Raw genomic sequence first — 27,955 nt, 5'->3', positions numbered from 1 at the left:
AACGAGCAGGGAACATTTCTAATAATAATTTATTAACAATGGGTGAGGAAAGGTATGTGGTACGATCAGGATTTATTGGGGTGTGTTGTGCAGAGATTGGGGAGAGATGTGGTGCAGCAAATAAACAGGCAACTTACAAAAGGGGACACAGATCAAACTTAACGTGAAAATAATAACAATAATAATGATAACGATCTTCTGCAGTCTTCTTTAAGCAGACAGGCGCCAGGACATATACACACGCACACACACAGACACAGAAAACCCGATGAAGAGAAAGTTTTGAACCAGGAAGGGAAAGGAGTTGAGGCTCCATTCTTGGTACCTTTGTGCTTGAGAGCACGATGCGCCACCAATACGTTTCGGGGGGGGGATGCTCCATAGTGTGGCACCCGACAGCTGGCGCATCGTCTCTGGCTTCAGCAGAGCGTGTGGAGACCTGGACCTGCCGCGTGGGGGGAGGGGCCACCTCAATTCGAAACGTCATCACCTGAATTGGGCGCTCCGATTAGCCCCGACCCCTCACGTGGCCCGCTAACTTTGGCTGGAAACCGTCTCACTTCGTTTCCGGCAAGGCCATCTCAGGCAGTGGCAATATTCCACTCTGACCCCACGACATGACACGAATCGCCCACACTGAAATTGGCATGCGAATCATCCTGCAAAAACCCGCGGGCCATGCTCTGGCGACCGGCCAATGGTCCCACATGCCCACTCGGGCATCCGATCAATGGGCGTTCCAACGCGGCCTGCACTGTACATTCCCCGGCTCGATCGCAGCTTCGCTGGCCGTAGAGACGAGAAGACGTTCACCATCCGTGGGGAATCTGCTGCTGCCAGCGAGGGCCGAAGGTACATCGTTATGGAGAAATCCATGCATGCTTCACGAGCGGTGTACGTGTCTGCCTTCGAGCATATTCCATACAGCGCGCGCGGTTCGGCCATTATGCACGTGGCCAGGGCTCTCGTTCACCCGACTCCGCGAGCGTGTGCGCGAGGCGAGCACCAATATGTGTCGGATATTGAGGTTGAAAAGGAACAAGCCGCTTCTACTCCGCACACTCGTATCCCGCCCAACATGGCGTGGAGTCGTCTTTATTGGCCTCCGTTCGCATTTCGTACAGCGTGGGCGTCGTGCTGGCTGTGTTTCCTGTGTTGTGAAAAACACCATTCGTGCAGCCTCTGCAGAGGTATTCATTCGCATGCTTTTTAATGCAACCGGCAATCTTCCCCACATCATCGGAAGCTCGAGTCGATAATCCCGCACTGCTAAGTGCACTATATGGCTCGCTGCACACGTTGGGTTTAGGGCTCGCCCTGGAGCGAGGGCTCTGTGCTGCAGTTTCCTCATAGCGGTGCCCCACGCGCTGGCCTCAATGAGGGCTCAACTCACAGGGAAGGCGCACGTGGCTGATTAACCTCAGGAATAATCAGACGAAAACAAGAGTAGGGACAAAATGAAGAAGAAAATTATTTAAACAAACCTAGCTATTAGATCATTGCAACGCACTCCCTTGTTGTCCCGCTAAACAAAAGGAAAGGGACTATCTATACGTATAATAATGGAATAACTGTCTTGGGACCACTATCTGTTGGATGCATGTGGTTCCGAGAAACCGCAACAATATATATGTGAAACGTACCAGGGTAGATGATGATTTTGGGAGGGGTGGATGGGTAATAGGACTTTGTAACCACCCTGTACAGTGCAGTACATCCCTCTATATGTGAAGTTGGTTTTGGGTCTCTTGATCACTTGACTGTTGAAATTCCACAGGGTTTCCGCAAATGTCACGGGATTATGGGCAGAGGCTGCAAGACAGAGACCAAAAGATAAACTATAGAGGACATTTGACTCCATGATCTCCAGGGTTGGGTTTGGGAGGAGGGAAGAGGAGGGTTGGAAAAGGGGAGGGGGTGGATTGTGAGACGTGATGTTGCAGCTCCAGCCTCGAATGGAGGATACTGTAATTGGCTTTGCAGATAAATGGTTTTGTACACTCAAGAGTAAGATGAGCTGGAAATTTGCAACGCAGGATTATTCCAAGGTGGTGATTGATTTTAGAGGTCTTTTGATTATTGTCCCCCAGGTTCCAATGACTGCACCTCTGCTAGAGATTGAAAGAATACAAGCAAAATTCTCTCATTTGCCTTTGCAATCAAAGGCTGGCAAGTCGGTAAATTCTCACTTTGCAAAATTGTATTAGTTCCAGGTGGTTGTTTTTATCTTGCCAAAACGAAGTTTTTGCAAGATATGTTAGTCAGCTTGTATGTTTTTTTTTGTTTGTTTGTTTGTCTGTAATCACGTATAAAAAATTCTGCAGAGCACAGTTATCATCGGAAATTTTTGTAACTTTGCATATCAGAGGCCTATAGAGGTCCCTTTCAGTGCACAAAATTTTGAAGGTCAAGGTCAAAGGTCAAGGTCACTTTCTCGCAAATCAGGGGAGTCGACAAAACCCTTATTTTTTGAGTAATTTTTATCGGATCGTCTTTAAACTTCATGAGAATATAGTTCATGGTCTGGCGCTCAGCTGATTAATTTATGGTGGCGATTGGCCTTGACCTTCATGGTTAGCGCCTAAGGTCAAACGTATTTGACCCCAAGGTCAAATTTTCAAGTTTTAGGAACCATATCGTGTAGTACCTCAAATTGAACACCTCGATGAGTGCTTTCTAGATATGTCAAGCTTGAGACATTATGACGTCATTTTGGTGACGTTATGAGGCAAACGCATATTTTTCGTGGTTACTCTGTAGAACGATTCTCATCGGAATCTCTCGTAGGCAGATATTCCTCAAGGAGTCGCTCCTGGTGGATAGCAGCTCTGTTCCCCTCAGTGTGACCTTAAAGAAGTCACACGTGGTCACCTTTTGGCAAGATACAGGTCACCCTGCGGGTGACATTGGTTTATTTTTTTGTTTGCTTGTTTTTTTAATTTTATTTTCAAAATCGACAGACTGATACAGCCATGGTCTACCAGGCACATTACTGAAAAGCTGTTCTGTCTGCAAAGTCACACAGTGTGTTTTACAGGGAACTGGAGAGGTCATTTGTGTGTCCATCCATCCATTTGGGCCACACTCTGTCCACAACATTGGTGCTGCTTAAGCAGTCTCCTGGGCTATTGGGCACAATCCTGGATGGGTCACCACTCTGACACAGGATACCAGCAAGCTGGCACTCATTTTGCAGACCTCGGAAGGATGACAGGCAGAGTCAACCCCACCTGGTATTAATTCAACCGCAGAGCGGGATTTGAACTCGGGATCCTAGGGTCCTAAGCCCACCACCATAACCATTAAGCCAACACCAGGCATATTTGTGTGACCCAAAGCAGGTTAGGTTCAAAGATTCCATCATGAGGGTAAAGCAGTGGAGAAAATGTCATCCGGATCAAAGCACTGTTCCTATGGATGGAGCAAATCTGTGATTGACTCAAGGAGAGGACATTGGATGCTATTGGCTGATAGCTTATTGAGCGGAGCTGGAGTACGGACATTGTATAAATATTGCGGGATCTCCAGGGAAATTACTCCTTGCCTCTTGAAGGAGCATCTATCCAATGCTTCACATCTTGAGTGAAGTGGATAGGGTGGAAACCACAATGCTGATCTGACATGGAGTCAGAGAGGAAATAAGACTTGAGGTCTGCAATAACAATGAAAAAAAAATGCAACCCAAGGTCATAATTTTCTTTTTTTGAAAAAGCAACAAAATACTTTGCTGAAAAACTTTTTGGAAGCATCATAAATTTTGTTTTGTGTACAAACAATTAGCAATTCTGCCATGTTGTTCCGAGCATCTGAGCTTCTCAGCAATTTTGACTTCATTCGGTTTTGTGTGTCTATTATGGTGTCCTAATGGTAGTTTTCAATATAAACACAGGTCTGTTATTAATTGTTTTTACATGCAACTTGTATTGAGAGTTCCCTTGGATGAGCTGCAGCTGCTTATAAAGACTCGCACAAATGCATATGTAACACAAGTTTGTTTTGATGCCACGTTCCCACAGTACTGTAGACTGATGTCTGCCTTGAACATTTCACCGTTCTCTCTGGAGACACACAACTTGGTTCCTCTATAGTCTAGTTAAGGCACAATTGTCCAGACCATCGATTGGAGATGAGTTCTAAGATGGTTGTTTTATTTTGGCACAATATGTGGTTCATGATTGGATCCCAGCTGTGCTAAGGCTGTGAACCCAAAGTGTTGTTGTGATTGTTTGCCGCTCTCCCATCCAGGTCTGTTGGAAGATGAGCGAGCAGCAAGTAACAAGCAGGCAGAGGCTTCAGCTCGGCACCTCCAGCGATTGCATGGTGGGCCCACATGACTTACGAAGTGGTGGGGTTGAAAAATGGGGCATTTTAAAGATGGGGTTATGATCGAATAAACGCATGTCAGACTGGTATTCTATGAAAACTTTTCTCTGCTCGATTTTTCATTGACTTCTGTTGACATCTTCATCTCATGTACGTGTGTGTGTGTGTGTGTGTTTGTGTGTGTGTGTGTTTGTGTGTTTGTGTGTTTGTGTGTTTGTGTGTTTGTGTGTTTGTGTGTTTGTGTGTTTGTGTGTTTGTGTGTTTGTGTGTGTGTGTGTGTGTGTGTGTGTGTGTGTGTGTGTGTGTGTGTGTGTGTGTGTGTGTGTGTGTGTGTGTGTGTGTGTGTGTGTGTGTGTGTGTGTGTGTGTGTGTGTGTGTGTGTGTGTGTATATATATATGTATATTATACACATGAATATGAAATACCAAACACTTTAAATTCTCATATCCTTTCTCTCACTAACTTCCAGTCATTGAACTTACACCACAACTGCTGTGTTGTGCCAAACCCTTATTTCCAAACTCTTATTTCCCTTTATCTCTGCTACACCCCATAAGGGCAGCTGAAATCTCTGCGAGAAGAACTTGAGAGTTTGGGGGTTGAGAAGGCTTTGGAGCTTAATGAGGCCCGGAGAGAACTGGAAGAGGCTCGCCTTGAGGCCCAGAGGCTGAGGCTGGATTTTGAGGAGGCCGCGATGGGCCGTGAGGCAGATATTGCCTCTCTGCAGGTACAAAAAGCATACACAGGGAAACTGTGAGACTTGTAATCTTCCCGGGATGTTTTGCAGCTCAGGAAATCACCTTGTATCGAATTTCAAACTGGCCATTTGCATCTGTGGCAATAGAGCTGCCAGTCGCATCTTGTTGTACAATTTTCTTGCAATACTTGAGCACTGTGTTTAGCCACAAAACATACATGCTTAATACGATGTCGAATATACAAGTAGTGTCCAAAAAGATGGAAACACCAATGGAAAGTCACGTAATAGGGTGTTGGGCCACCACTTGCAGTTAGTACGGCCTGTAAGCGCTGTGGCAGAGTCGTCCAATGTCTAGGATTCTTCGGGAGGGATATGGCACCATTCTTCCACGAGAAAGTTAATCAACTCGCACCTGTTTGATTGAAGGGGAAAACGCTGTCTCGAGCGTCGTTCCAGAATCTAAATATATATTATATTACTAAAACTCTCATCTTGTGTGTGTATATATATATATATATATATATATATATATATATATATATATATATATATATATATATATATATATATATATATATATATATATATATATATATATATGTATGTATGTATGTTCCTGAAATACAGCCAAAATGGTACACGACAGTGCAAAAAATTTCAGCCCACCTTACGAACCATTAACCTGTGATGTGCAGTATCAAGTTTCGTTCAAATCAGGCAACGAAAAAAATTATTAAAAAATCAATTCCACATTCAGTCAAGTACTCTTCAGGAGAATTTGATCAATGCAAACAACCTCAGTGGTATAATTCACTGGAGCTATCTTTTTTTTTTCTTGAAATGATTTATTTAAAAAATCTCAAATATTTAGTAGAGACAAAGAACGATTTATTTTAAGCATAAAATAAACATCGCCATTTTGATCTAATACTTCCATGTTCATTAATAAATGAAATTGTGTTAAGAAGGTAACGCACAATAATTTCTTCAACTTTCTTTTCTCCGTTTTTTTTTTTCCACATTGACGCACAATATCAAGTTTCGTTCAAATCGGGCAACAAAAAAAATTATTAAAAAATCAATTTCCGATTCAGTCAAGTACTCTTCGGGATTATTTGATCAATGCAAACAACCTCAGCGGTATAGTTCGCTGGAGCTATCTTTTTTTCTTTTTCTTTTTTTGAAATGATATTTTTTTTATCAACCAAGCTGTCACAACGGGAACCTAACGGGTTCACGGGTCGTCTCGTATCTCATAAATGCTCGACTGGGTTCAGATCTGGTGATTGAGAAGGCAAAACCATTGGGAAACCACACGTGATCTTTGGATGGGGGCATTGGGGGGGTCTCCTCTTGTAGTCATGCTAGCCATAATTAGAGGCAAACAGGCCTGTGCAACGTTTTTATACATGACCCAAGGCTTGCTGGGATGTTATTTGTTTAATTAACAAATGGGGCACACCTGGGTGGAAGCCGTTACTTGGTGTCCCTCATTTACCCAGCTGTTTCCATTTTCATTTTTATCCCCCGCCACGTGGCGGAAGGGGGATATTGTTGTCACCCAGGTCGTCCGGCTGTCCGTCCATCTATCCGTCCGTCCGGGCGTCAACATTTATAGCTGTTAGTGCGATAACTCATAAACTGTTCGCCATATCGATTTGAAATTTGGGTCACACATGTACCACCTGAAAAGGAAGAACCCTATTGATTTTGGGCGTGGCCGGATCCAAGATGGCCGACTGGGGCGGCCATCTTGAAAAAAATGTTTTTTGTAATAAATGGAAAACCGCTGATCTGATTTCAATTATTTTTGGTTGCTCCGTTCCTCACCCCTGGGGAACTTTTTCGAGATGACCAAATGGTGTCTTGTTTCCATTTCACCTCCCTCATTATCTGGAATATGTATGACCTTTTTCATTCAATGGCGGGGGATTCCCCATCTCTGATGGGATATTTAATTTTGTTCAATACCTGTATATAGTATACACACATTTTGAGTTTTGAAGGGTCATATTGCTCAAATTGCAACATAATTTGATGGTATGAGTAAATTTCACATGTTTTGTTGTATAAAAAAAAATGTATGATTTCCTTCAAGCATGCATCCTTGATAAACATTCCTAATCTGAGGGAAGAATATCATAATTTTAGACTCTACTGTGAAATTAACGGCCACGCAGTAATAATGAAATTGTTAATTTTCCACACCACTTACTTCCCAAAATAGTTAAATACATTCCCATTGCAGTTCATTGGAGAACAATGGATGCAAGTGCAAGTCGCTTTGCTAAATACTGCAGGATGAGTCATATGGAGTAATGCTGTGTTTTATAAGCATTGTCATCCATTTAGTTTTTAATATGTCACCTCTATCGCTTTCCGTTTTATTCTTCCGCTGATGAAGTTGCCGGTGGCATTATGTTTTGGGGTTGGCCGTGCAAACGTATGTCCGTCCGTGCTGATTTTCTCTGTTTTCTCTGTTTTCTCTGCAACCGCTTATCCGATTGACACAGAATTATCATCATTATGACTACTCATGTACAATATTTTAATGATAATTATGACGTCAAAGATCACGTGGTGTGGCAGCCACGTTGGAAAAAAGGAAAAACTTTCGACCTCAGTATCTCTGAAAGCTCTCCATAGAATTTTTTTTTTAAATCGGCACATGTCGAGTGCTCCCTATGGGAAACAAGTGTGATTTTTGACGTCGTAGGTGGCTTCGTTATAACGTCATAATTGCATACGTCAACCGCTTTAACTGATCAGTATGAAAATTTTGGTAATGTCATGCTAAATTGTATGGGGGAAGGGGGGGAATTGATGACATCATCGCTCACGTGGTTTGGCAGCCAGATTGTTTTTACCATAAAAACCTTCAAAAATATTCTCCGAAACGGCTGAACAGATCGAGGAGAAACGATACATGGATGATCACCGATTCATGAGGAACAAAGAGTTCGCCACCTATGATGTCTTAGGTCACATTGTTTGGCAGCTATGATTTCTTTTGAAGAATAAATCTTTAAAAATCTTCTTCTCCAGAATGGCTTGACAGATTGAGGGGAAGCTTCACCTTCATGTTCCCCATGCCCGGTGGTGGCTTAATGGGGTTGAACATCCATGGCGGTTTGGGATCCTGAGGTTCTGAGTTCAAATCCCGCTCTGCCATTGAATGGATATCAGGTGGGGTTGACTCAGCCTGTCATCCTTCCAAGGTTGGCAAAATGAGTAGCAACTTGCTGGGATGATTGAGCCATTAGGATTGTGCTCAATAGCTAAGGAGACTGCTTCAGCAGCACCAACACTCTGTGCAGTGTCTAGTCCCGACGGATGGATGGATGGATGGATGTTCCCCAAGCCTTGGGAATACCATGGTGTTCACAAATAATTAATTCGTCGCACGATCTGGCAGCCATATTGGATTGAACGAAAATCTTTAAAAATACACTTTTCGCTTGAACTGCTTCATCAATCGATGTGAAATGTCACAGTTATGATCGAGTAGTCATATGGAATGAATGTTTGTTTTTAATTTCAAACTGATCAGACACACGGTCTGGCAGCCAGAATTATTCACTCTTTTGAATCTGGGTTCGGGGATTCAAATCAAACTTGGTACAAGTATTATTATGATGTAATAATGTGGGCAGAGGCATATCTGGTGATGTCGCAATGTTGAAGAGTGCCCTTCTAGTTTATGGAATGTTTTAAAACTGCCACATCTTGGAATGTCACATAAAACTGCCACATCAACTTCATCCTTCTGCTGCATGGTGAAAATATTAGCATGCTTTTCTTTATTATCCCGCCCCCCTGAGGGAGGGAGCGGGATATTGTAATCATCCGGTATGTTTGTCTGTTTGTTTGTCTGTCTGTCTGTTCGCAACTTTACGGCAAAACGGCTTTAGCAAACACTATCAAATTTAATCCACAGGTGGGCAATGAACTTTGGACGACCCCATTAACTTTTGAGTCCAATTGGATCAAAGGTCAAGGTCAAGGTCACGAAAAGATCAAAATCGTTTTTCGCTCATAACTTCGTCAAAAATGATCTGATTTACTTCAAACTAAGCTTAGAGTGAACCTTATTCTATTTGTCACTTAAAATCCTACCCATTCCTACAGTGAAAAATTCCGAGATGCATATTTGTGAAGATCGGTAGGGTCCGAAGTTTTGGGGGTCATGGTCATCGGTCAAAATTACAAATTTTCCATTGAAACTAAAACATGGTTACGAAAATACAACTTTACGGGAAAACAGCTGGCTCAAACACTGTCAAATTGTATCCACAGGTGGGTAATTAACCTCGGACGACCCCATTAACTTTTGGGTCCAATTAGGTAAAAGGTCAAGGTCAGGTCACAAAAAGGTCAAAATCGTTTTTTGCTCATAACTTCGTCAAAAATGGTTTAATTGACTTCAAACTAAAACTAAAATATTCCTTGTTCTATTCCTTATAATCAACATTCAGGTTAAGGATGTATCAAATTTAAATTTGATCCCCAAAATAACTTTATGCCTTAAATGGGTGGGATTTGTTGTGCCTGGCACCACTTGTTTTAAAATATGTTTCTTCCTCAATACTCAATATGTGGGAATTCAAAGCAATTTGAACATGTGGCTTTGCATGGCTTTTGGGGTCTTCATGTCATTCATGTTTAAAGCGTTTCTATTCTTTGTTTGGTTTCCCTCTTCCTCTGAATTAAGTACTGACTTCCCACTTGGCTTTGGTGTTGTTGCCGGATGTCGGCACTTGTACAGTGTGGCTTGTTTCTTACCCCTTTCATACTCTGCATTTTCAAAATACACGAATTTGAGCACATTTGGTTCAATTCCTTGAAATGATTATGTAATTGATAGTGCTGGGCTGATGAGAAAATTTGACGATGGCTGATTAACGATTAAAAAAAAAATATATATATATATATATATATATATATATATATATATATATATATATATATATAATATGTATGTATGCCTGGTGTTGGCTTAATGGTTAGGGTGGTGGGCTTTGGATCATAAGATCCTGAGTTCAAGTCCCACTTGGCTGTTAAATTAATACCAGGTGGGGTTCACTCTGCCTGTCATCCTTCTGAGGTCAGCAAAATGAGTGCCAGCTTGCTGGTATCCTGTGTCGGAGTGGTGCCCAATAGCCAAGGAAACTGCTTAAGCAGCACCAATGCTCTGCACAGAGTATGGTCTCTCTTTTCTATATGAAAGCAGACTATGGTCTATATGAAATGACAGCAGGGCAGTGGGTAACAGTTGGACACAGTAAACAAGGGAATTAGTGGAAAGATCAGTAATATTTGAATGGCGAGCTCGAATATTGATGGAACTCACTGTAATGGAAGGGGGAGGGGGAGATGAGGGATGCGAGAGGCACGAGATTGGGGCGTCATGGCATGCAGTGGGGGCAGCAGACGATGTGACGGCACAGACGGGAAAGGGTGAACGGTCGTGCACTGACATTCACTGCGGACCAGGTTTCTCTTCTGGATTTCAAGTTCTACCAAACAAACATCACACACAGGTAGAAAGGGGGAAATATTGACAGTTCGGTGGATGTTACAGTTCACTTGCACATGGAATGTTAAACCAGCACCAACTTGCGTACGCCATTAGCTCGTTATCAAACTCAGCCAGACGACTTGCCTGCAACTCCCTCACCCACCCTCAGATCCCTGCCCTGGTGGTGCCATTGCACCCCCATCTTCTCCATGGAATTTCAAAAAAGAAAAAGTCTCTCAAATGCGATGTATGGAGAGCCAATTAACGATTTCTACATTGTGATGATATCACGTGATGTTCTTATGGCATCGAGAATCGGCATAAAATATATGGCAGCACTATTTCCTGGAAAGTATTTTTCACGAGATAAAGCACGAGGAATTGGTTAAATATGTCTCATTGGATAGCTTTCTTGTTTTCTAATTATGCTTTAAAGTTTAAACTATTTAATGTGATTTTGAAATAAGAAAAAAAGGAATTCTCCTTGACAAGACACGCCATCACCACTTGGCCTGTAAGGCATCAGGGCAGCACCTGAATGTCTGGCTCAAGCTGCATGCTTTGGCATTTCCTTTTGGGGAGCCATATGTTATAAACTGGTAAGTAATGGCAAGTAAAAATTGGTTGTTATTTATTGATTATGCACTTACATAAATCCATTTCCAGTGCTTTTCTTTCATGAATAGAATTCCTCCGGAATAAGCCAAATGTGCGCTGAGTTGGCCTAACCCACATTTAAATCCCTTACGAACAAACACATGATTGTATAATTAATGTAACAACACTCATCTGTATTCACGAATGCTTTACATTGAACATTATATCAAAGCCGATTTTAATTTATGTCGGAATTGACCATTTCTAATAATAGTGATGAAAACTTCTTTGCAAACACAACCCCAGGGATCTGCACTGAAACTGTGATTGTGCACAACCGGCGGAATGCTACCATGTTTTAACAAAAAAGCTCAATCACAATTCACGTTTGTTTGTTTATTTGCTTTGTTTTGTATTCATTTATAACGTGATGCCATGCTGGGCTTCCTGATCAGAATGATCTGATGCCATTGAAAGATGCCCTTTTCTCTCTCTCTCTCTCTCTCTCTCTCTCTCTCTCTCTCTCTCTCTCTCTCTCTCTCTCTCTCTCTCTCTCTCTCTCTCTTTGTCTATCTCTATCTCTCTCTCTATCTCTATCTCTATCTCTATCTCTATCTATCTATCTATCTATCTATCTATCTATCTATCTATCTATCTATCTATCTATCTATCTATCTATCTATCTATCTATCTATCTATCTATCCCTCTATCTATCTATCTATCTATCCCTCTATCTATCTCTATCTATCCCTCTATCTATCTCTATCTATCTCTATCTATCCCTCTATCTATCCCTCTATCTATCTCTATCTATCCCTCTATCTATCTCTATCTATCTCTATCTATCTCCCTCTATCTATCCCTCTATCTATCCCTCTATCTATCCCTCTATCTATCCCTCTATCTATCTCTATCTCTCCCTCTATCTATCTCTATCTATCCCTCTATCTATCCCTCTATCTATCCCTCTATCTATATCTATCCCTCTATCTATCCCTCTATCTATATCTATCCCTCTATCTATCCCTCTATCTATCTCTATCTATCCCTATCTATCTCTATCTATCTCTATCTATCTCTATCTATCTCTATCTATCTCTATCTATCTCTATCTATCTCTATCTATCTCTATCTATCTCTATCTATCTCTATCTATCTCTATCTATCTCTATCTATCTCTATCTATCTCTATCTATCCCTCTATCCCTCTATCCCTCTATATCTCTATATCTCTATATCTCTATATCTCTATATCTCTATATCTCTATATCTCTATACCTCTATACCTCTATACCTCTGTCCCTCTGTCCCTCTATACCTCTATACCTCTCTATATCTCTATATCTCTATATCTCTATATCTCTATATCTCTATATCTCTATATCTCTATATCTCTATATCTCTATATCTCTATATCTCTATATCTCTATATCTCTATATCTCCATCTCTCTCCATCTCCATCTCTCTCCATCTCTCTCCATCTCTCTCCATCTCTCTCCATCTCTCTCCATCTCTCTCCATCTCTCTCCATCTCTCTCCATCTCTCTCCATCTCTCTCCATCTCTCTCCATCTCTCTAGTGCAGCCTGTGGCTGCTGGTTGCATCATTGGTTGGGACGTGGCTATGCCGCTGATGCAGTGTCCCCCTTACCAGTACACTGGTGCTCATTTTGCCGACCTCGGAAGGATGACAGGCTGAGTCAACCTCCTGGTGTATTTTAATTCAGCGGCCAACGGGGCTTGAACTCAGGACCCGAGGATTCCAAGCCGCCACCCTAACTACTAAGCCAACACCAGGCTTCCTTTGCACACTAGGAGGCATAGAGACTCGCAGCGAGGCTGAGGGGCGCGGAGACTCGCAGCGAGGCTGAGGGGCGCGGAGACTCGCAGCGAGGATGAGGGGCGCGGAGACTCGCAGCGAGGCTGAGGGGCGCGGAGACTCGCAGCGAGGCTGAGGGGCGCGGAGACTCGCAGCGAGGCTGAGGGGCGCGGAGACTCGCAGCGAGGCTGAGGGGCGCGGAGACTCGCAGCGAGGCTGAGGGGCGCGGAGACTCGCAGCGAGGCTGAGGGGCGCGGAGACTCGCAGCGAGGCTGAGGGGCGCGGAGACTCGCAGCGAGGCTGAGGGGCGCGGAGACTCGCAGCGAGGCTGAGGGGCGCGGAACCTCGCAGCGAGGCTGAGGGGCGCGGAGACTCGCAGCGAGGCTGAGGGGCGCGGAGACTCGCAGCGAGGCTGAGGGGCGCGGAGACTCGCAGCGAGGCTGAGGGGCGCGGAGACTCGCAGCGAGGCTGAGGGGCGCGGAGACGCGCAGCGAGGCTGAGGGGCGCGGAGACTCGCAGCGAGGCTGAGGGGCGCGGAGACTCGCAGCGAGGCTGAGGGGCGCGGAGACTCGCAGCGAGGCTGAGGGGCGCGGAGACTCGCAGCGAGGCTGAGGGGCGCGGAGACTCGCAGCGAGGCTGAGGGGCGCGGAGACTCGCAGCGAGGCTGAGGGGCGCGGAGACTCGCAGCGAGGCTGAGGGGCGCGGAGACTCGCAGCGAGGCTGAGGGGCGCGGAGACTCGCAGCGAGGCTGAGGGGCGCGGAGACTCGCAGCGAGGCTGAGGGGCGCGGAGACTCGCAGCGAGGCTGAGGGGCGCGGAGACTCGCAGCGAGGCTGAGGGGCGCGGAGACTCGCAGCGAGGCTGAGGGGCGCGGAGACTCGCAGCGAGGCTGAGGGCGCGGAGACTCGCAGCGAGGCTGAGGGGCGCGGAGACTCGCAGCGAGGCTGAGGGGCGCGGGAGACTCGCAGCGAGGCTGAGGGGCGCGGAGACTCGCAGCGAGGCTGAGGGGCGCGGAGACTCGCAGCGAGGCTGAGGGGCGCGGAGACTCGCAGCGAGGCTGAGGGGCGCGGAGACTCGCAGCGAGGCTGAGGGGCGCGGAGACTCGCAGCGAGGCTGAGGGGCGCGGAGACTCGCAGCGAGGCTGAGGGGCGCGGAGACTCGCAGCGAGGCTGAGGGGCGCGGAGACTCGCAGCGAGGCTGAGGGGCGCGGAGACTCGCAGCGAGGCTGAGGGGCGCGGAGACTCGCAGCGAGGCTGAGGGGCGCGGAGACTCGCAGCGAGGCTGAGGGGCGCGGAGACTCTCAGCGAGGCTGAGGGGCGCGGAGACTCTCAGCGAGGCTGAGGGGCGCGGAGACTCGCAGCGAGGCTGAGGGGCGCGGAGACTCGCAGCGAGGCTGAGGGGCGCGGAGACTCGCAGCGAGGCTGAGGGGCGCGGAGACTCGCAGCGAGGCTGAGGGGCGCGGAGACTCGCAGCGAGGCTGAGGGGCGCGGAGACTCGCAGCGAGGCTGAGGGGCGCGGAGACTCGCAGCGAGGCTGAGGCGCGGAGACTCGCAGCGAGGCTGAGGGGCGCGGAGACTCGCAGCGAGGCTGAGGGGCGCGGAGACTCGCAGCGAGGCTGAGGGGCGCGGTGACTCGCAGCGAGGCTGAGGGCGCGGAGACTCGCAGCGAGGCTGAGGGGCGCGGAGACTCGCAGCGAGGCTGAGGGGCGCGGAGACTCGCAGCGAGGCTGAGGGGCGCGGAGACTCGCAGCGAGGCTGAGGGGCGCGGAGACTCGCAGCGAGGCTGAGGGGCGCGGAGACTCGCAGCGAGGCTGAGGGGCGCGGAGACTCGCAGCGAGGCTGAGGGGCGCGGAGACTCATAGAGATTCACAGAGACACTACAACCTGCAAGCAACAGGGAGTGGTTTAAAAAGGTTAATGTGGTGAAATAAAGATTGTGGGTCAGGATAGGGGATGACATGAGATGATTGTGCACCAGGATGGATTCTGGCATCTGATATCCATCTTATTTCCTTAGAATATTAAAATAAGGATTTGTCCTTTGGTTTGAGTTGATTATTATATGACATTATCAATGATTCTGTTCAGTTTTTAATTGTCCTGTGAGTTGCATGTATGCAGTATTGAAAAGTTCTAGTTATCACCGTGCCACATCACCAGAGTATAAATGGTTCATGTATGGGCTTTATTTGTGTCTGTTTCCTGTAGTATGTGTTCTCATTGCTTTTTGGTTGACGACAGGTTAATGGCTTATTTCCGATATTGTTTCGCACCTCTTATTGCAGATTCTTCAAACTTCCTCATTTTTACAGCCTTCCTTTTTCTCCCCATCCATTTTTTTTTTTCATAAAATCACTCGAAGGAAGAATTTGGTCATGCACGGGCCAATCTCCAAAGAGAAAGGAGTAAGAAACAAGCACCAGTTTGGAACACTTCCTGGAACTCGTCGGTGCACAGCAAAAGCAGCAGGGAGACTAGTCCTCGACTCCATGGTATGGTTCTTGAAGGAAGTTCATTGACGTTTGAAATTCTTCATGTATCCAATGATGTGCTCAGATATTGTAAGCTAAGCCCACAATTGATCCAATTAATTGCTGATATGTTGAAACCCAGAATATCACAGTGCATCCAATAAATGTATCTACATTAAAAGCTGGAATATCACATTGCAGGGTTCACGGGATTTTTGACATTGTAGTTGCCCTTTGGGCAGGCACTATTGCAAATTTGGTTGCCTGAATCTTTTTTTTTTTCACTTGCCTGAAAAGTGTCCATAGTGTATGCCCTCATAGCTTTACTTACCAAGATGAATTAACTCACTGGGCCTTTAAGCTGTTGCTTGTAGTTGGTTGAATGGGAGTCTTGTGATCTTGTCAGCCCCGTTCCCTGGCAATTGTTATTCCAACTGTCAATGGCATTGTCTGGACAGTATTTATGTATTTTACAACCGTTTGTAGCAATAAGGTTTTGTTTTTTTTCATTTTCAAAACATTTATTTAAAATGTAAGTTTTTGTGAACAGGAAACATCGAAAAATTAATAGATATACAAGGTCTGACAATGAAGTTCCAGGACTGATGTTTTTTTCTTGACAGGTGGCAGCACTGGCTTGGGTTTTGTGTTTAGACCTGCATCGTAATCTTCGTGTCAGTACTGTGCTAGCCGTTGTATCGGTCGGTTGTGTTTTGCAGCCATACTGGAGTTTTGTTAAAATCATGTGTTGCAATCATATTCTGACGATGAACGACAAATTTATGCAACAGAGAATCATCATCAAGTTTTCGGAAAAACTAAACAAAAGTGACACGAACATTTTCGACAAGTTGAAGCTCATTCACAGGCAGGACGCAATGTCAAGATCACATGTTTGAGTGGGCCAATCAGCTTGCGGAAGAGAGAATTGTTGTGAATGATGACACGCGGTCGGGGGATGCCCATCGATTGCCAAAAGGGATGAAATATCGAAAGGGTGAGAATGGTGGTCCGATCTGACTGGCGTCCAAAACTCCAATGAAAGGAACTCATTTTGCATCATTTTCAGTGATCCAGAGAGCCGTGACCAATGAACTAAAAGGCATTTAAGACAACGACTTCCAAGGGTGCTTATAAGCATGGCAGCAATGTTGGCAAGTGTGTATAGACTCCCAAGGAAATTACTTTGAAGGCGACCACTAAACCCAATTAGTACGTTTACAATAAAAAAAATTATATGGCTTCAATCCTGGGAGTGTATTGTCAGACCTCGTATGCAGCTACTTCAAGACCTATTTGTCAATTTCAACATGTACCTTATTTTCCGGTGTTTAAACTGCGGCCATGTATTAACCGCACCCGTTTTTCACCCTCAAAAAAGAAACGAAAAGAAAAGAACTTTTCCGGTGTATTAACTACATCCATATTTTTCACCCTCAAAAACAATGAATATATTGATCATTTTATTTTCTGATCTCGATCTAAATACATTTGCACATTAACTTTGTACGGAACAAAGTGACGAAGGTATCAACATGCTTACACCCATGTCCGCTTAATTTCGTCTCGCACTCTTATTCTCATTTGCAAGAAGTTGAAGAGAGACAGGAGAGGATTGCAAAAAGGTTTTATTTTTCTTTCTTATTTTTTAATGTTAAAAAGAGGATTTTTTTTTGTTCCGAGAAAAAGGAAGAAAAGGGATTCATACCAGTATCAAACATATTTATTGTGGATTTGTGGCACTGAAAAGAGCTGTTTGGGTTTGATGAAGCTTTTCAGCTAAGCCCGAGGAAATTCTCGTCAATGTTTTCCTCGTCGAAGACGGCATGTAACTCCTTGTCCGAATCAGGGTAGAACAAGTCCACGCCCCTCTCACAGTCATTTGCAGCTTCCTCCTCCCAAATTACGTTGTCCTCTGTGCCGTCCATGTTGTTGGAGATGCAGCATTTCAGAAATGCTCACTTGATGATGTCCGACAGTATCTCCTCCCACACCTTGACAATCCAGGCACAGATCATCAGAAGGTTGACGTTTCTCATCCTCCCGATGAACGCCTTCAGTCTCCCAGTCAACATTATGCTCAGCGAACGTAGCGACGGGAGTCATAGTTCAACCAAGATGCATATGGCCAATGCTCCTCGAAATCCAAGTTGAAAATCCCGGTACGGCGGGAAACACATCATGAAATGTTGATTTTTCAACTAATGAAAACACCAATTCTAGGAAATAGGAAAGTTTGTCTGTGGTGATTCCACGGAGATGCAGCAAATGTTCCTCGAAGCCTGGGTCGAATACAAAGGCCTGCGAAGCAAGAAAGTTCGTCTGGTCGATGGGAGTAATCTGAGGGAAGCAAGTTAGGAACCACTGATAGAAAAGTACTCGGGGTTGATTGGTTGTTCCTAGCTTTAAACTTCGCCCTGCGATCCAGCATTTGCTAGCGCAGCGTCAGCATGTAAGGAACAAGCTTGATGGATTAATTCTGCCTGCATCGGATGTTCGTGTCGAAAATGATGCATGTAAAAAGGTAGTCACCACCACAAGTCCCCTTCTATCCACCCCTTCTGCTGCGCACGAGCAATTGCGCCGGCTGGAAACTTGTCGTTGGGCGGCGCCTTCCTCTTGAACACGACGTACGAGGGAAGCTTGCCACGCAAGCCGATTTGAGGTGGGTGCTCCGTTACTTGACTCTAACTATTGTGAATAATTATTCTTCTTTTGATGTGAGACCAGGTGTTCTTCTTTCTTTTTTGTGTTTAATGAAGTTTTCTGAGCCGTGAGACTCGATATACATCAAGCACCTAAACTTCGGGTGTCTCCCGGCGTCACTTTATTTAATTTCTGCACACGGTTAATAAAACGCTGTACAAACTCTTAACCTGAACAGACTTTCGAAATTTAAATGGCGGAATTGAGCTCAACAGCAGTTCAGACTGCTGCAAAAGTGTTCATTTGGAATATGATTGAAAATCAGCATTGGTCGTTTTGAGACTGATTAGTTTTTTTTTTGTTTATTTTTTTTCTACCCGTGTCTTAACCACACCCCCAACTTTTACCTTTTTTGCCAATAAAAAAGTGTAGTTTATACCACTGGAAAATACGGTAGTTCATGTCCGCTTGCAACCCAATCATTATATCGCAGTTTTGTGTGAGTTCCATTAATGTTCACTGTACATTCAGTGAATAAGCGGGCTTACAATTGTTACACAATTCGTTTTGAACTCACTTCCTGATTAAAAAATAAATGATGGCTCCTGCGACACAGGGATTCATTATAATGGGTTGGATATTTAAATAATTATTTTGCACAGTCGTGATTCGTTATTGACTGTTTTCAATCAAACCTACAACAGCGTGGATAAATAAAACCAATGGAAGGTTTGTTGTCAGGTCAGACCAGATCAGATCTGTGACCTGCTACAGTTATCATGTAACCCTGTACTAACCTGTTCCATGGTTGGGTTGGTTGGGACTAAACTGTCTCCCCCACCAGGTTTTATGGTGAGGAGGGTGTATGAATATGCACACCCAGCACGATTAAAAGCAAAACCTGTCAAAGGGCGGAGGAGCTCCTTGTGAGCCAACGGCCATCCATATCTCGTGCCCAACTGTGTCTGCAGACGTCCTCCTGCAGTCGGGTTACTTTTTATTAGGAGGTTGGTGGCAGGATTTGCACTCCCGCCTTCATTCCGCAAAACGTACGAAAAGCAAAAATAATTCTGAAAACCCACTCCGTGGGAGTACCTCCTATGCAGCTGCCCCCACCCCCCATCGCAAGGCAGCTCACAGGATGGCGGGATTGGGGAAAAGCCTTCGGGGCCCCCCAATCTGATGATGGGAGGAAAACCACAGAGTAACCTTCCCAGGTCAGCTTGAGGTGGTGTGTGTTGGTGTGGTGCTGAGGTGTCGTCCACCAGATGGCAGTCCCTTCAGGTGGGTGGCTGGAATATTCTATCCTGAAGAGAGGATGATCAACTGTCTCTGTTATCATCTGAACTCAAGCATTTGGACATCAGTATTGCAGCACTCTCTGAGGTTCGGAGACCGGATTGCGGCGAGATCATTGCGGGTGGTTACACCTACTATTGGGTCTGGTCATTCTGATGGTTACCATGCCCAAGGAGTTGCCATAGCTGTGTCCAATAAGCTGACTGCAATGATAATTGAGGTAACACTGGTCAACGAGCGTTTATGAGATTAAGGATTCATCACTCCTTGGGTGTCATTTCCCTGGTCTCGGTATATGCTCCGACTGAGTCGAGTGATCTCACCGTGAAGGACGCATTCTATGCCACGCTCGAGTCTGTGGTTGATCAGTGCCCCAGGCGAGATACTCTACTGTCTTTGGGGGATTTCAATGCATCAACTGTAACTGATGGGGATGGTTATGAGGTGTGTGTTGGTCCCCATAGGTCTGGAACTGTGAACCAGAATAGCACTAAGTGCCTTGACTTCGCAAAAAGTCATGGACTTAGGGTGGTTGATTTCTGGTTTCAGCATCTACAGGCTCATCACTGGACTTGGTATTCCAGCACTGGCGGTGTGGCAAAGGAGATTGACCATGTGCTCATTGATGGTCGCGGGAGGATAATACAGAACTGCAGGGTCTACCGGAGTGCTCAGTTCCTCAATACTGCCCACAGGCTTGTGGTAGCAACTGTGAAGTTGCAGCTTAAATCCGGGAGAATGGTACCATCCCAACCAAGGCTGGATGTTGGCAAGCTCAAGGATGAGAGGGTAGCTTAGGGGTTTGCAAACATGCTGAGTGGGGATTTGGGGGGGGGGGTCTGAATGCTTTGGCGAATCCTGAAGAGTTGTGGAGTGCCTTCAACACCACCATCCTTGATGTTGCTGGTGGATGTCTTGGAACTCACTGAAGGGTGAAGAAGAATTTTGTCTCTCAAGAGACACTGGATACCATTGACCAGAGTCACAGGGCCAGGCTGAATGCCTGAGCTGTTCAAGGAGCTGATGTGTAAAACTGTACATGTGCTAAGGGTGGACAAGGAGGCCTATGTGCGAGGAATCTGTGAGGGGGTAGAGCATCACCTTGTAGTCAAGTGATTCTCGACCTGCTTCCAGGGGAATTTGCGCATTGCGTTACTTCAAGCCCATCCCTCGGTGAACTGCACTTAGGGCGGAGGCTGGTGAGCTCTTGACAGACGCGTCTGAAGTGAAGACCCACTGGGCCGGTTTCTTTGAAGGGTTGTACCAGGCTGATCCACCAGCTGTTGAGTTGGATGCCAGGGGTGTTACGATCCTGATTGCTGACCCTCCAATTAACTGTGATCCACCTTTGTTTGTGGAAACACAGGCTGTGGTGAACCGGTTGAAATGGGGTAAAGCTCCTGGGATCTGTGGCATCCATGCTGAACTTCTCAAGGCTGGTGGAAATGCTGTACTCGTGTCATTGCATGCAGTTCTGTGTTCTGCCTGGAACACAGGCATCATCCCAACTGACTGGAAGAGAGGCTTTGTTGTCCCTCTCTGGGAAGGGAATGGTGATCGCCAGGACTGCAACAACGACTGAGGAGTGGGCAAGGTCTTTGCTTGGATAATTCTTGAGACAGTTCGCCATCATCTGCTTGAGCAGCAGCGTCCAGAGCAGTCAGGCTTTACACCAAAGAGGCCAACGATTGACCGTATCCTTGCTCTTCAGGTCCTCATTGAATGTAGGTGAGCGTTTCAGCAGGAACTGCTTGCAGCTTATGTTGATCTCTGTAAAGCATTCTATTCAGTGAATCGGGATGCCCTCAGGAGGATTCTTGGTCTTTGTGGGGTACCACAAAAACTGATCAATCTCTTTTCTGAACTATACTTTGCTACTGAGAGTGCTGTGAGATATGGTGGTACCATCTCCGACTTATTTCCAGTTGTTACTGGAGTTGGTCAGGGGTGTGTACTGGCCCCCACACTTTTCAGCGCTTGTATGGACTGGATTATAGGGATGATGTCAGAGAGATCAAGCTGCGGTGCATCGTTTGGGAAATGTCAAGATCTCTGACCTTGATTTCGCAGATGATTCAGTCATCTTTGCAGAGTGGATATCCTTTCAGGTGCCCTTGAGGTGCTGAATGAGTAGTCGAAGCCTCTGGCATTACGGTTTTCCTGGGTCAAAACTAAGATCCAGACTTTCAATGACATCTTGGATGCTGCTATCTTATCTGTACCTGTTTGAGGTGAGGATGTTGAGGTCACGGAGAGATTCACTTACCTTCTCAGTGATATTCATGTCTGCTGGCTGTGAGCCAGAGGTCAATAGATGTCTGAGTCTGGCCTGGGGAATCATGGATTCACTGGATCATGGGGTGTGGTGCTGCCGGAACCTGTGCGGGAGGATGAAATTCTGAGTCTTGAAGTCCTTGGTTCTTCCTGGCTTGCTCTACGGATGTGAGACTTGGACTCTGACCAGGGATCTGAGAGGGAGACTTAATTCCTTTGGTACCAGGTCTCTTCGGAGAATCCTTGGCTCGAGCTGGTCCGACTTTGTGTCCAACGAGCGGTTGCTGAGAGAGACTCAAATGAGATTTGTTACCTGCATAGTCCGTGAGCGTCAGCTGCGGCTGTATGGATATGTGGCTCGTTTTCCTGACACTGATCCTGCTCACCAGATTATCTCAGTGAGGGAGCCTCATGGGTGGAGGAGGCCAATGCGCCGACCAAGTGACTCGTGGTTGCAGCAGGTTGATCAGCATCTTAAGGAGATTGGGATGGGCCAGGCATCTGCCTGGGGGATGGACAGACGGAGGCCCCTGGAGTACCGGTGGAAAGTGGATGCAGTTACGCGCTGCTCCGGCACATGCTCCCATTCCTGACCTGACCTGAAGGTTTGTTCAGCAGATAAATTTGGTTGCCTATTCCGCTCACCAGGTATGAATCTCAAACAAAATGTTTTGGTTATCCGAGGACTCTGCCAACATATTTTGCATTGTGTGCAAGTAATTACTCATTCGGTGAAAGCTTCATTAGGATGGTATGTATTGTAATCATTTCTTATGATGATCACCTTCAGCTCTGTATTTTTGTCCCCCACCCCTCCGACAAGAGACATTAAAATGAGCTCAGTCCAACCCATCATCCGTCCATGTACTTTTATGCACCGGATTTTTCAAAAACTATTGAACATTTAGCTTTCATATTGCAGATATCTATTCCTCATGACATTATCTCAACCTGATTTGGTCACGGCTGTGATGGTTGAATTATGTTGCTATCGCAACCATCTCAGTAACTTGGCTTGTGCATGTGATATTTCAAAAAAACGTTCAAGATTTAACTTTCATATTACACAGATGTATTCATCACAACACCCAAAAGACCATTTGGAATCTTAAGACCCTTAAGACCTCCGAGATCATTATGGCCCCCAAGACCCTTTAACATTCCCATTACTCTTAAGACCCCTAAGACCCTTAAGACCCTGAACACCCTTTCTCACCCCAAACCCTTAATACTCCTCAGACCCATTCGACCCCGTAAACACTTTCGACCCCGAACAAGCCTTAAAACCCCCATGACCCCCATTATCCTTTAAGACCCCCCAAGACCCTTTAAAGACCTTCAAAACTCCAATACTCTCAAGACCCTTTTGACCATCTACAATCTTTTCGGTGCACATCAAGCAAACATCTATGGTTTTCTTTAAAAACACAGACTATACCTTTTTCAGCAAGTAATGCGCAAACTCGACCCGCCCAGGGGTGGTGGGAGGGGGAATGGGGGTGGGGAAGTAGTCTGCTACTACATTATAAAAACCAAGAAATACATCATTATGGGTTTGGTCATAAAGATGTTTCCATATACATATTATAAAAGACATCCATATATTAATCTGCATCCATTATTCCACCTTGTATAACGAAATTTCCAGGTCAAATTTGAACACTCATCATTTTGCCAGTTTTTCACTGCACCAGACATTATTTTTGACCAAGAAACTTCACTGGCTGCGGATGCTGCCTGAATGGAGGCATGGCTTGAGGCATGGCCGGCTGAGCGGTGCATGCCCAATGTGCTCCTCTTCTTTGGTCTGGGTCTCTTACACTGTTGTGATTGAGGCAGAACCGGCTGAGCGGTGCATGCCCAATGTGCTCCTCTTCTTTGGCCTGGGTCTCTTACACTGTTGTTCAGCCCCAAATGAGGTTGGTGCACATCTGGATAGAATCTATATCAATAGTTGGCTGTCACTTTGGCTACCCAGCGTTGAACTCTTTTGATGCACAAGCCAAGCGTCGCTGGGCCATGTCCATGGAGACATGTTGTTTGTGTCTACTAACTGAACAAAAAGTGATATTCAGGATTATGTAAAGTTAAAGCATTGGATTCACTGAATGAAGTTTACATGATGAAATACATGTGTCAGTGTACAGAGAGGAGAGCAAATTTGATAATTTCGTTGAACCATACTGTCTTTTTCTGTCGAACATCTTTTCTTTCGGCCTTCCTTTTGCTTCCAATATATAGCATGTGTGCTTGTGAAGAAGCAAGGTGACACAAGTGTACCAAATTAACAGTGGGGAAGTGGGAAATAGACAGACACTGGACACACCAAAAATGGACAGTGTGTGTGTGTGTGTGTGTGTGTGTGTGTGTGTGTGTGTGTGTGTGTGTGTGTGTGTGTGTGTGTGTGTGTGTGTGTGTGTGTGTGTGTGTGTGTGTGTGTGTGTGTTGGTGCTTTTGCAGGTCACGTAGATGGAGATTGAGGGGGTGGGGACAGGTGGTTGGTTAGCATATGTACAAGTAATGGTTTTTAGCTCACCTGGACTTTAGTCCAGTGAGCTTATGCGATCAAGTAGTGTGAGTGAGTGAGTGAGTGAGTGAGTCAGTCCGTAAACACTTCAGTCATTATCGCTTGAACCAAACAAAAGATTTTGATGAAACTTGGCCACAAGCTTCGTATCCGATTCCTAATGAAGGTGCATTACCTGCATCAAAATTTGTACTCGTTAAGAGGGTTTATGGTGGGTTGACTCCCTCAAAATAGGTATTTGCTCTCTTCTCCGAAACAACACACAATTTCGAGGAAACTTGACCACAACCTTCATCACCCGTGATGCACTAAAGTTTGTTCATGGCATTAAAAAAAAAATCAGGGTTCAAAGGGGTCTGCAGGGGGTTTGAGTGACTGTTGCTCCTGATCCAGGTGAGCTGTAGGATGCGCGGTCCTATTTTTTAATTACCACAATCTTTTGTCATTTTTACTGAAGGCAGGTTTTACCAATGCGAAGATGAAATCAACAACAGTAACACCTACATACTTCCTGCCATTGTACAGCATACAAGACTGGAATCGGTGTTAAGAATGTAATAAACGGCCTGAAAGCTGTTTCATTTGCAGTATTTGCCAGAGGTGAGACCAGAGAGATTAATTCTGAGTGAGGTAGGGTTCATAAAGCCATTTTTATCATCAGTGGCAGCTTCATATAAACACCTGCTGCCATACTCAGCCAATGGAGGAGCCAATCTTGTTTGAAGAATCCAACAAAAACATTTCCTTTGGCTGGTGTTGGCCAGGAACGATACCAGCAATCTCAAGTTGCTATTTTCTGAAACTGATCCCAAGCAACACTAGAAAGGTTTTATTCCCAAGGTGACCAATTGGAGGCGGAATTATTTAATTGTTGAGCTTGAAGAAACAAATAAAACTTTTTTTCTTTTTGGGCAGTTAATGAATTTTTTTTTTTTTTTAAACCGTGATCGGCTATTTAAACGATCCTTTGCTTGTACACCTGCGAAAAAGCAATTTGCTCGTATTGAAGTATTATCGTGCGTTGCGTGCTTTGTGAGCACGTCCAAATCGTGGTCCCAAACATTGCAAGTATAATTGGAATATTGGAGTGTGCGAGGGATGGTGTAAAATGTTACTGATACTTGTGTACGTAAAATATAGATGGCTTTTATATTCTGAATATTTTTTTTTCCAATTAAACTCAGTTTTTTTTTTTTTTCCAAATTAAACAAGTACCAATTAAACTCGAGAAACACAGGCGACACTTTATTTACACTTTGAGTGAGTCGTTGACTTTTTTTGTGCTGTGGCCCTTTAACTTTCATCGCATTTCTTGCCAATTGCCAGATTTCCATCATTTTAACCTTCAAGTTGGTCGATATTTAGATTACAAAACAGTTTCTTTTCATTTTGTTGTCATAATTTTTTTTTTTTTCTCACTGCTGATACCATGATGATTTTAACTGCGGCGTTTCAGGATGGTTTCGTACGGATGGTAATTTCTCGAAGTACAACTTTTTGTTTATCGTTGAACATTTTTAACCTCCGCCATCTTCGAAGATGGATGGAGGTTACTGTTTTCGCCCCTTTCTGTTTGTTTGTTTGTTTGTTTGTTTGTGAACAGTATTACCGAAAAAAACTCCTCAACGGATTTTGACGAAACTTGGTGGGGGGGTTAGGTCTGGTCCAAGGATCATGCCATTCGATTTTGGACTTGGTCCAAAATCCAATATGGCCGCTATGGCGGCCAATTTGAAAAAAATATTAGAATTTTTTTTTTTTTTGCATTTCTACACATTATAAGTGATTTCCAACCCCTCCCCCCCCCCCCCCCAAAAAAAAAAATTGTGAGAGAAAAAATTTTTGCAACTTTTTTCAACAAAATTTCGATTTCTCTTTTTTGCATTTCTACATGTTATAAGTGATTTCCAACAAAAAACATGCCAAAATTATAATTGCGGCTGATTTTGGAACTTCAGGTGGATATGCCCACGTAAAATCAATTTCTGTCTCAAGGAATCTAGTTATGACGAATGAATTGAGTATGTAAAAGTTAAAAGTAAAAGGGAAAGTCGCAAACTATAACTCTGTGAGCACTGTGAGCAATAGGATATCAGGTTCACTCGAGTGACCTAGCAGTATTGGCGGCGGAGGTTTTGCACTCTACCGAGTGCTCCCCCTCTAGTTTTACTAATACTTTCATCCTACCTGCCTTTTTCTACAATGCCTGTGCAATCGACTTGCCTTTTTTTTATATGTGTACACCGTATATTCAGGAGGATCAGGCTCGTGGAGGAGCTATTCGACAAAGGGGAGCGTGTGGTATGATGTCATTGCAGTTTGAAGCACCGTATTCGTGTTCCTGTTGGTGATTATCAATCCTCTCCTCCTCCTTGCTCCGTCCATGAGCCTGCACTTATGCCGGGAAGGATTAATGACCTGTGGACGTCTCCCTTCACAAACCTACAACTAGTCAAGGGCATTTCAGTGTTTATATTTCACAAAGTTTTCATTGAATGGTTATCCATGTGTACAGAGTGGCCCATTGCTGCAGTGCCCTGTAGACCACAGGGTACATTCTCCCCTCTCTCCCTTGGATTGAACGGTTGCAAAGTCAACATCTCCATTTATCAACATCTCTTTGCTGATGAAACCTTTATTAATATGAAATACTATATCACACTTCATGAGATTTGCCTTCACTAGTTATTCTACCTTTGGACGTGTGATCTACCGCTGAAATATACCACAAACTGGATGAGTTGTGATTTACCTTGATAAGGATTTCCATTAACCTGGATAAGTTAAAGTCCATTTTGACCACCTACTGCATTTTGCACAAAGCCCTCATGAACCAAGAGGCCAAGCTTTTTGAATATGTGTTGGGACATGATGTGAGTAACATCATGATTCGATGGAATATCAGGTGAAATCTTACCTTTCAAAGGTGTGTTGCTAATGAACTAGGACTATTTGTTTCAACAGAAACCACGTATATAGAGGCAATATATAGAGAACAAAGGAACAAAGGGAAATTGGGATACATGATGGCATGCATTGTAGCACACAAGCCACCTGTGTGCTGGAACCAAAATGCATGTGTGTGCACTTTTGGGGGGCTGGGGGGGAATAAAACGTATCATTTTCTTCTTATTCCTTGTAGAGCAGAGCTTTCTCTGGGGGAAGACGATGATATGGGGTCTGTGAATTTGGGGTTAATACTTTCCTTTGACGATGTTAAATTAGGTTCTCAACACTGCCCACTGGTTGTGGACATTAAATGGCAAGAGACAAACCTCCAGGCAGGAACACTGCTAAACTAAATATGTTTCATAATCATCCTTGTGGAATGTTAGCAATGGTAAGGTTATTACACAGTGTTGGTTCATCCTGTGATCTTGAGGCGACAACAGTGCCACAGGATGGGAAGTCATACATTATCACAACTTTCACCCACAATGTGAAGCACAAAAGCGTTTGCATAAAGGACATAGCTGGGGAACGTCAGGAAATATAGCAGTCAGGTGTGAACAAATATAACATGATCTCCATGATCCTTTCGGCATGCTGTCGTCATCAACTGGAACCTCAATCTTGGAGTCCCCAATGCCAGGCATACATACCTTACATCCTCTTTCTCACGAATTTGAGCAGGAAATGAATCTTCATTCAATGAATGCAAGAGCAATGTGCAATAGTATGATAGAAGCACCACAAAAGTTGAACCACATCACTACCTGCAAGCAAAGCGCATGAAAATTGGGATTCTGTCAACAGAACAAACCGACATCGATAAGCACCT

The 27,955-nt window shown here is 44.8% G+C and overlaps 1 protein-coding gene and 2 long non-coding RNA genes across 7 annotated transcripts in view; 1 reads left to right on the top strand and 2 right to left on the bottom strand.

Moving 5' to 3' along the window:
* LOC147019879 (uncharacterized) overlaps positions 1-27,955 on the bottom strand; it is a 127,038-nt gene that overhangs the window by 33,429 nt on the left and 65,654 nt on the right. The gene's annotated exons all lie outside the window — the stretch shown is intronic.
* Positions 1-27,955, top strand: part of LOC147019880 (sarcolemmal membrane-associated protein-like) — a 204,523-nt gene that overhangs the window by 125,369 nt on the left and 51,199 nt on the right. For all 4 annotated transcript variants that reach the window (XR_015061559.1, XM_085894680.1, XM_085894682.1 and 1 more), the window contains 3 exons: positions 4,246-4,320; positions 4,882-5,051; positions 15,320-15,449. Coding sequence is in view for 3 of the 4 variants with exons in the window: in XM_085894680.1 (XP_085750806.1) it covers positions 4,246-4,320; positions 4,882-5,051; positions 15,320-15,449 (375 nt within the window). In the remaining variant the exon portion in view is untranslated. The remainder of the gene's footprint in view (positions 1-4,245; positions 4,321-4,881; positions 5,052-15,319; positions 15,450-27,955) is intronic.
* LOC147019881 (uncharacterized) lies at positions 12-27,887 on the bottom strand. Of its 2 annotated transcripts, XR_015061561.1 has the most exons (3): positions 27,777-27,887; positions 1,644-1,812; positions 12-1,419 (listed from the first exon to the last, which is right to left on the bottom strand). It is a non-coding gene; the product is annotated as an uncharacterized LOC147019881 (long non-coding RNA). The 2 variants fall into 2 exon arrangements; XR_015061560.1 differs by having other exon boundaries at positions 12-1,812.

The sequence above is a fragment of the Eptatretus burgeri genome, chromosome 9, assembly GCF_056783735.1.
Source record: "Eptatretus burgeri isolate ZD-2024b chromosome 9, Ebu_testis_v1, whole genome shotgun sequence".
NCBI classification, from domain to species: domain Eukaryota; kingdom Metazoa; phylum Chordata; class Myxini; order Myxiniformes; family Myxinidae; genus Eptatretus; species Eptatretus burgeri.
This window is presented reverse-complemented; position numbering and strand designations above follow the sequence as displayed.